The sequence below is a fragment of the Salvia hispanica genome, chromosome 3 (assembly GCF_023119035.1).
Source record: "Salvia hispanica cultivar TCC Black 2014 chromosome 3, UniMelb_Shisp_WGS_1.0, whole genome shotgun sequence".
In the NCBI taxonomy this organism is placed as follows: Eukaryota; Viridiplantae; Streptophyta; class Magnoliopsida; order Lamiales; family Lamiaceae; genus Salvia; species Salvia hispanica.
In genome coordinates, this window is record NC_062967.1 from 50,395,050 (window position 1) to 50,404,837 (window position 9,788).

A 9,788-nucleotide genomic window follows, 5' to 3' on the forward strand; every position below is an offset into this window, starting at 1 on the left:
TTATGTCTGCTCATCATTGCTCTTTCAGTACAAATGAATGAGTTTCTACATTAATTTAAGCACATCTCTCTAATGTAGTGATATAGGTAAAACCATTCCTTTAATGCATGACTAGAGAACATAAATTTAGTTCACTATTGATTTAGTTCACTGTACGAAGGAGTGAACCAAAATGCTATTATAGTGAACTAAATCTTTGACGGAGTGAATATTTCACTATAAAGGTGTTTTGGTTCACCCAAGTTTTTAAATTCATATTGTGAATTAAGGCGTCCATATAATAAACTAGATCGTTTGATCTAATGGCTGAAATTTATTTTTTAGTTATACACTTAATATAGTTATACTTTGACAATCCCTATGCAATGTTATATATGAACTATATAGTATATATATAGGGGGTCGTGATATGATTCAAACTTTATGTATTATATAAATTCCAAAATTTTCAACACAATGTCAGCACAAAGTAAAATTTCAACATTTTGATGTTAACACAATATAAATACGGTGTCAATCGTTGATATTGTGTTGATATTTTCTATTAATGTTATTTTGTCATTTGTTGACATTTTCTAACGGTTCAGAACATATTTTGAAGTTTGTATAATATATAAAGTTTGCATTTGATTATATTTAGGGGTGCGTTAAATTTTAACGCAGCAACTTAGTTCAATTAAAATTGATTGTGAGCTGTCAGATTTATTGCATATCTATAATGATTGTATTGTTTAGACTTTAGATATGTTGATTGTACAAATTCTACGAGTAAAGGCCAAAATTGGTCTTGAATATAAATTCATTTTATTATTTTGGTCATAAACTTTATCTTTTAAATTTTTTGATCCTGTACATTTCAAATAAGATCAAAATTGGTCCTCCGTTAACAATTCCGTTAATACTTAACGGTCAACAATTTTAATCACAATTTTGACCAACTTAAGCAATTTTTAATGGGATTACCAACTATTAATCATAATCTTAAAGGTGGAAAATTGAGATATTTATTTTCTAAAATAGAAAATTGACATCTTGAATGAGACAAACTAAAAAGGAAATGTAGACATTTCGAGTGGGACGGAGGGAGTACTCCACTTGAGATACTTAATCATGTACTCCTCCCGTCGCTCCGTAACTGAGTCGTATTCCTTTTTGGGTTGTTCTATTGTAGCTGAGTCATTTCCTTTTGTAGCAAAAAAATCATTTACTTTCTCTTCATCTCTTTACATTTTTCTTTTCTACTTTATTCTCCTTTTACTAACTCATCTTTTTACTTTATTCTCTTTTTTCTTAACTCATTTAAAATAATAAATAAAAAAAAAACTTGTAAAAGAGGGACGGAGGGAGTATTAAAAATTTCAACAAACATTGAAAACTCAGTTGAATATACTCCCTACTCTCTTCCCATTGCCACCGTTTCCCTTCCTGCGGCGAGCATGCGCATGCACGAAGGTCCGGCTCTTATTTGAAATATTGATTTACACTAAAAAGTATCATGATTAATTCACAATATTAGCGATGGAGATACATAAATACTAAGTCAAGTCATATAATTGGAATGTAATAAAAGTAAGTAACGGCCATGCAAAGTTTACTAGTTTAATGGCAATTTTAGTAGCCTCTTGTCTTGAATTGATTGGGCGGAGGATTTTGGTTGGTTACAATTCAGATCTCAAACCTTCTTAATGAATCCACAAATTCAGTTTGCTCTCACATTCACAATCACATTCACATTCACACACACACAGTGATCTCAATATGGCCGAGATCAACAACATCAGTCGCCCCAAGACCAAGATCGTCTGCACGCTCGGACCGGCCTCCCGCTCCGTGCCCATGGCCGAGAAGCTACTGCGCGCCGGGATGAACGTCGCCAGATTCAATTTCTCTCACGGCTCGCATGAATACCATCAGGAGACTCTCGAAAACCTCCGCCAGGCCATGAACAACACCGGCATCCTCTCTGCTGTCATGCTCGACACCAAGGTTTTCCTCTTCCCCACTCCAATGTTGCAATTCAGCTCTCGATTACATCTCGATCACAACTCTTCAATTCTAATTACTAAATTAAGGATTTGCGATCCAACTAGATTAGAAGAATTCTCATGTTCAAATTCAAATCAAAAACTGCATTTCATTTCATGCTGTGACCTAAATAAAGCAGATGATCCTAATTATGCAAATACTACAAGCATATGGAATAATTCTCATGTTCAAATTCAAATGATTTCATGCTGTTTGGTTCTTTAACATTTTTGCAGGGTCCAGAAATTCGAACTGGCTTCCTGAAAGACGGCACGCCTGTTCAGCTTAAGCAGGGCCAAGAGATCACAGTTTCCACCGACTATGACATTAAGGGTGATGAGAAGATGATTAGCATGAGCTACAAGAAGTTGGCTGAAGATGTTAATCCAGGGAGTGTCATACTCTGTGCTGATGGCACCATCACTTTTACTGTTCTGTCTTGTGACAAAGCGAAAGGTTTGGTACAATGCCGCTGTGAGAACACCGCAATGCTTGGTGAGAGAAAGAATGTCAATCTTCCTGGAGTCATTGTGGACCTCCCAACTTTGACAGACAAGGACAAGGAGGATATAATGAAATGGGGAGTTCCTAATAAAATTGACATGATTGCTCTTTCTTTTGTTCGCAAAGGTTCTGACTTGATCGAGGTTCGTAAGTTGCTGGGTGAACATGCCAAAAGCATCCTTCTCATGTCCAAGGTCAGTGCACTACTTTTATGCCTATTTGATTTACAAACAAATTGTGCATTGCTCTGTTCTTCATTTCTTTAAGATTTGGGCTACTATGGCTTCTTGGTAAAACTATGACTGTGTTAAAATTATCGACGAGTTTTGAATGTTTGAAACTAATTTTCATGCTAATTATTGGCGTTCTATACTAGGCTAATGTTGAATCGATTTTGTTAGTTATGAATGATATGTTCTCACATTATATTGAGTGTTTTCTATTAGGTTGAAAATCAAGAAGGGGTGGCAAATTTCGATGAAATTCTTGCCAATACAGATGCTTTCATGGTTGCAAGAGGTGATCTAGGAATGGAAATTCCTATTGAGAAGATATTTTTGGCCCAGAAAGTCATGATTTACAAGTGCAACATCTACGGAAAACCTGTGGTCACAGCTACACAGATGTTGGAGTCCATGATCAAGTCCCCAAGGCCAACTCGAGCAGAAGCCACTGACGTTGCCAATGCTGTTCTTGACGGAACAGACTGTGTAATGCTCAGTGGCGAAACAGCTGCAGGAGCTTATCCAGAACTCGCAGTTGCTACCATGGCAAAGATTTGTTTAGAAGCTGAGAGTACAATTGACTATGCTGATGCATTCAAGCGCATCATGGTAAATGCACCGGTCCCCATGAGCCCATTGGAGAGTCTTGCATCATCAGCTGTTCGGACAGCTAACTCAGCGAAAGCTGCTCTCATTTTGGTCCTAACTAGAGGAGGAAGTACTGCTAAGCTGGTTGCTAAATACAGGCCAAGCATGCCGATATTGTCCGTGGTGGTTCCTGAAATAAAGACAGATACCTTCGATTGGTCATGCAGTGATGAATCTCCGGCTAGGCACAGCCTTATATTCAGGGGTCTGGTTCCGATTCTCTGTGCAGGATCTGCAAAGGCTTCTCACGAAGAGTCCACGGAGGAAGCACTGGAATTTTCTCTTGAGCATGCTAAAACAAAAGGTCTCTGCAAGGCCGGGGATGCTGTCGTGGCTCTTCACCGAATTGGAACAGCGTCTATCATCAAAATTGTCACGGTGAAGTGATTCTGAGATGACATGGGTTATTACCGGCGAACAAAGCATCAAACTTTCTTATATGTTTTGATTTTTTTAAAATTCTTTTTTTGTGTTGTTCACCACCTTTGACAGGGTGTTATTTTGAGTTTGCACCCTGTAAATAAATGTGATTTGGCACATTTCAAACTCCGATATAAGAAATTTGTTAAGAGATGAAATAAATGTAAATAATGCTGTTGTCATATCACCAAATACCCAATGCAGATGAAGTTGAGAGTTGGCTGAAACAGAAACAGCCTAAGTAGTAATTGATCTATCCTATAATCGAACAATACGAGTGTATACGTATATTATGTATGATGACAAGCAAAATACTCAGTTGTCATGATCCTCAGTTGCAGATGGAGGTGCTGGTGCATCGTGCGATTGAACCAAAGCGGTGAAAGGCCAGAAAAGCGGAACAGAGAATCGTCTCCCATTGTCACTTATCCTATTATCTGGAGTGCTATTATGAGTGACAAGCTTAGAGTCATCAGCTGGTAGCTGATACCTACAGACGGGGCAAGAGCTATGCAGGTCAAGCCAGGGCCCGATACACATTTCATGGAACTTATGTTTACAAGGCATCTCCTTAAGGTGAGCCCCCTCGTCACAGTCGTCCAAACAAACAGCACACTGCATCGGCTCGTGGATGGTGACAGAGGGGAGGGCGTCGACCACCTCTTTCTGCGCAGGCAGAGTGCCATACCGGTTGGGATCATTCTCGGACAAGTGCTGCAGCAGCAAGTCAAGACCCGGGCCAATGAAATAGTCGCCGAGAGAGGCAAAGGGGGGACGGTCCCCCTGAAGCACGATGGTGTGGTTCAAGGGGTTGATCAAGATGACACGCTGTGCTTGTGCTTCCCTCTCCTGATTATGATGATCAGCCAGCATTCCAGCTCGGATGCTTTGGAGGAACTGCAGAAAGGCGGCTGAGGTCCTCGACCTCCGCCTGGTCGTGAGCTGAGCATCATCCTCAGCCTCCGTCTCCGTCTCCATCAAGGGACGGGGGCGGATGGGGGTTGCCATCATGCCGAGCAAGATAGGGGCCCAGAGGGAGAGGGTGCGGTCGTTGGATTCGGAGATTTCCTCTTCGAGGAAGCCGCTGCCACAAACAGGGCATTTCATGGCTTCACTATCCGTGATGGGATTGACTGTTTGAGAGCACATGTGACACCAGTACCTCGATTGCTCCATCACCTGCCATAAACATAACAAACTTACACAAGTTTTGATTTTGACATGAAATGGATTTAGTTAGCTTTGCCTTTACCAAGATTGAGGATGGTAGTTGGAAAAGAGTTGTCGGACAAGTCACTGACGAAGGCAGCCAGAGACAGTCGCAATCTTTTCCAATTGATGATTTGGAATGAATAAGACGGTGATGAATGGATGATGATGGTGGTGATGTGATTATTCATTTTTTCTTTCAAGAAAAAGGAAGTAATAAATTTATCTAATCCCAATTAACACTGGATGGCGCTCCATAAACTTCCAACTTGCAAACCGCGTTCTATCATCCAATCCATTTTCACCAACAAAAACACTCAACTCTCATTCATCAATCCTTCCCTTAACTTTAATGGTTATCTTTCATTATTCACTCAATGGACCTCAAATTTCAACCATTTTTAGACAAATGAAGTGTAAAACACACTCAATTCCTAGAGATTATTATTAGGATTAAATTAGAAAAATCATGTTTTATAGCAAGTGTACGGAAAAGTTGCAAAATGCCCCTACGTGTTAATTTCAAATTATATTTTTATTTCTAACCAGAAATTTTATCACGGGATCCAAAATTAAACTTTAAAAAAATTACATAAATTAAATTATAAGTTTTAAAATGTAAAGTTAAATGCAATCACATCATACGTCTTCTATTCTTCATCTTCTGAAATTGCTGCATAATAGTTTTATTTGTAACTTTAACAAATACATCCTTTTCCATATAAGGAACTAAGCAATCATTCAACTAATGAAAAATCAACGGAAGAAAGTTTCTTGAAATAACGATCCATATACCTACAAAAAATAGTCAACACTGATTAAGTTTGCAAAATATAAATCATACACAAAAAAGGATAAAGTTTATCTTATGCTTTACAACTAAAAGAATAAAGAGTAAACAAAATATACAATATGTTCAAATCTAAAATGTTGCTGTCACAAATCAAATAGTGTAAAACTATTAATACATACACATCAAATTAAAAATAGGGGTTAAAGAATTCCAACACAGAACCGCCGTAGCCATTGAATTACATAAGCTATCTTCTTTCTTCCCATTTGAATTTTATGTGTACCAATTTAGAGCTTGAATATGATTATTTAGGTCTCAATTTATATAACTATTGCAGCCAAACAAAAAACAACACATGTAGAAAAATCAATTTAATTATATTTGAGTTTTAAAATATACCTACTTTTATATAACTAGATTTCAGATTACATTGAAAAAGGAGTAGAATGGCGGCAGAAGGAGAAAACTAATTAAGAGGAAACGATTTATAGAGTACTCCCTCAGTCCGCCATTAGGAGTTTCATTTATGGGCGGCACGAGTTTTAAGAAATGTTAAGAAAAGTGGATGGAAAAAAGTTAGTGGAATAAGAGTCTCACTTGTATATATTAGTTTTAAATGAAATGTGAGTGGAATGAGTTAGTGGAAGGTGAGACCTTATTACCAGGTAAAAGTGAACCGGGACTCCTATTCGCAGACGGACTAAAATAGAATAATGAGACTCCTATTCGTGGACGGATGGAGGATAATTTTGCTGAAATCTATCTTTAATATTATATATATTATAAATTATAATTAATGTAAAATTATTAAAATACCCCTAGGTTTTTAAAAAAATTAGTGGGGGGACCATGAGCTCCCTGGCCCCACCCTCCCTCCGCCCTTGTTTCTAATCATCTTATCTAAGAGTTGTCAACTGAGCTAGCGCCGGACTTATGACTTATCCGACCACATAGGGTCTTTTTGCATCCTAACTAGGGAAGTCAGTGTATCCCGTAACCCGTGGGCTGGCCCGAATAGCCCGTCAAATTTATAGTGTTAGGGTTGAACTTTTATAAACCGAAAGAAATCACAATCCGACTAGCCCGCATCCGATTAACCCGCAACCCGTTAGGGCCAGACCCGAAAACCTTATAGGCTGGCTCGAAAACCCGATAAAATTTTTATTATTCCAATTTTTACTCCTAATTCGACACTTCATTGATTGATTTTAGAATGATAGATAACTAAAAATGTAACTTTCAATTTTATATTAAATATATAAATTATATATTAAAATTTTATTAATATAATAATTGTAAATAAACTAAAAACTTTAAATTCACTAAAAAATTGTTTAAATTTCTAAAATATGCATTAAAATTTTACAAAATATCTCAAACATTGGTATTTGATCATGTTTATGATTGAGTTTAAGCATATATCTCAAATTTATCATTATTAAATATTTTACATTTTATGAATATAACTAATTTTCATCATTATTTATGGGATTGATCGCATGTTAATTTTATCGGTAGCAACCCGATTAACCCGTTGGGCTAGCCCGAAACCCGAGCTTTTAGGGTTAGGGTTGAACTTTTATAACCCAAAAGAAATCACAACCCGACTAGCCCGCACCCGATTGACCCGCAAACCTGAATAGGATTGGCCCGAAACCCGGTGGGCCGACCCGATTGACATCCCTAATCCTAACTAAAACTAGTATCTATTTCTGTTCGATGCACGGATCAATTAATTTTACGAAAACTAATTTAATATATCACTTTATAATCACTTGAATTTGAAAACTAAAAAAAAATTAAACTAGCGAAACTTAACATCTACAAAATATTTACAATAGGCATATATATAGACTACATATGTATTTATTCTAAAAAGTTTTCATCCTAATTTTTTCTATTTGAACATATTCCGTACAATAAAAATACTAAAATAAGAAGACAATGAAATACTACTATGTTGATAAAAATATTTTTTCTCAATTCAATAGTTTAGGAATTCAGATCATCACGAGAATAAATAGAGAATCTTTATTGATCATTTGTTTCGAAAAATAAATAAAAGTTGTGGATTAAGTTGATTTAAGATGGTTTTCTCAACTTCATATACAATTATACATCCGCAAGTTACAATTTGTATATTTAATACTCCTATCAATTTTTTAATAAATAGATGTATGAATATAGCAATAATTAAGTATTAAAATACAATTATAATATAGTAAAATTAAACACAACTAATAACTATAATATCAATATAGAGTATATAAGTAAAATGTTAAAACCAATTATGTAATTAATATTATAATATTTAAAATTACATTAAAACAACAAAAGTACATATATTGATTAAAACGTTGTTGGATATAAAAATAACAATTTTATTTAAATAATACATAGTAAAATTCAATGTCTAACACCATCAATATGAAATTATTAATATACAATTTATAATGTTCAAAATATAGAAGCCATTGTCATAGAAAAAATATAATAAATATAATCTACCTTCATATTTTATCAATTTCAAAGATCTAATTTATTAAAATAAACAATAAATTCATCACGTTAAATCGTTAATCTAAGTCATCACATAAATCCATAAGAATTTGCTATATCATATATGTCTCGTAAAAAAATAATCATGTAAACTCTTCACCTATATAATTGGGTCAACTAATTAAAAAATGTATTGCTAACAAACAATTTATTAGATATAGTAACTCATTAATATTAAAACATTACCCTCTGACTTCTCTTTGTAGTCTAATACCCCTCTACCATATCATTTTCCCAACATCTTTTATCCGCCTCCTTAGCTCGGGTGCACTTCTTCATCACCAATTATCATCTGTTGCATTTTTCTCGTCTTGCACCGGCGCAATCTATTCCATAAGCCAGTTTTTCACCATCTACATGTAATAATTTAATACAAAAATCAACTACATACCGTATATTACAACTTTTACCATTTCGTTGACTTAGGTGCTCTTTTTGCATGAAATCTATGGAAGTGACGAAGTTTGAGATGAATATGCAATGCATTTAACTACAAAATATTATAGATGACTAGTTTCTATGATATATTTTGTTTGTAAAAAATTATTATAGCTAAGACAAAAAAAAAATAAAAACAAAACTAACAAAAAATAAAACAAACTAACATTAAAAAAAAGGTTAAATATGGACTTATATCACATAAACATAACATGATCCTCAATCTTAATTTCCTCCCCACTCTCCTAATTGATGATTATACATGTACGCGAAAAGAATGTGATATTTTATACTCTACGTCTTCTTTGCTTTCGTTTGCCATTTCGTTGACTTTGAGTGTTCTCTTTGCATGTCATCTGTGAAAGCGACGAAGTTCGAGATGAATATGCAATGCATTAACTTCAAAATATTATAGATAGTCAGTTTCTATAATTTATTATATTCGGAAAAAAATAATTTACTATGATAATATAAATTTTATGCTTGAAAGTTGAAACGTTTACAATTATGTAAAAACGTTCATAATGATTAAATAAAATTAACTATTATTAATGAATATGTAGTGTCACCAATCAATCATAATATTAAATGTACATAAATATCATTACGAATAGTATAACAACCTTTCATTTTTTATAATAATTATGACATATTTTATAAATATTAAAATTTATACTCACTAGTATATATCTACTTCCGTGCGATGCACGGTTCAATTAATTTTACCGAAACTAATTTAATATGTCACTTTATCATCACTCGAATTTGAAAACTAAAAAAAAAAAGCTAAACTTGCGAAACTTAACATCTACAAAATATTTACAATAGGCATATATATAGACTACATATGTATTTGTTCTAAAGTTTTCATCCTATTTTTTTCTCTTCTAGAATTCTCTATTTTTTTCTTATATATTCTATTTATTTCTAAATATTTCTATTATAAATTATCTTCAAATTTTAATTTA

The 9,788-nt window shown here is 34.4% G+C and overlaps 2 protein-coding genes across 2 annotated transcripts; one reads left to right on the top strand and one right to left on the bottom strand.

Annotated features, from left to right (window-relative positions):
- The first annotated feature begins 1,729 nt into the window (after positions 1–1,729).
- On the top strand, positions 1,730–3,994 carry LOC125216158 (pyruvate kinase, cytosolic isozyme-like). The gene is made up of 3 exons (XM_048117794.1): positions 1,730–1,986; positions 2,262–2,723; positions 2,976–3,994. The coding sequence occupies exons 1-3, from the start codon at positions 1,759–1,761 to the stop codon at positions 3,786–3,788; spliced, it is 1,503 nt and encodes a 500-aa protein (XP_047973751.1). The 5' UTR covers positions 1,730–1,758; the 3' UTR covers positions 3,789–3,994.
- On the bottom strand, positions 3,980–5,206 carry LOC125216159 (E3 ubiquitin-protein ligase SIRP1-like). Its single transcript, XM_048117795.1, has 2 exons — positions 5,074–5,206; positions 3,980–5,000 (listed from the first exon to the last, which is right to left on the bottom strand). The coding sequence occupies exon 2, from the start codon at positions 4,995–4,997 to the stop codon at positions 4,137–4,139; it is 861 nt and encodes a 286-aa protein (XP_047973752.1). The 5' UTR covers positions 4,998–5,000; positions 5,074–5,206; the 3' UTR covers positions 3,980–4,136.
- Between the last annotated feature and the right edge of the window lie 4,582 nt (positions 5,207–9,788).

Coding starts and splice junctions, on each gene's coding strand:
- LOC125216159 (XM_048117795.1), bottom strand. CDS start 4,997: ATGGAGCAATCGAGGTACTGGTGTCACATGTGCTCTCAAACAGTCAAT.
- LOC125216158 (XM_048117794.1), top strand. CDS start 1,759: ATGGCCGAGATCAACAACATCAGTCGCCCCAAGACCAAGATCGTCTGC. Junction 1,987..2,261: donor CTGTCATGCTCGACACCAAG/GTTTTCCTCTTC, acceptor ACATTTTTGCAG/GGTCCAGAAATTCGAACTGG. Junction 2,724..2,975: donor GCATCCTTCTCATGTCCAAG/GTCAGTGCACTA, acceptor GTTTTCTATTAG/GTTGAAAATCAAGAAGGGGT.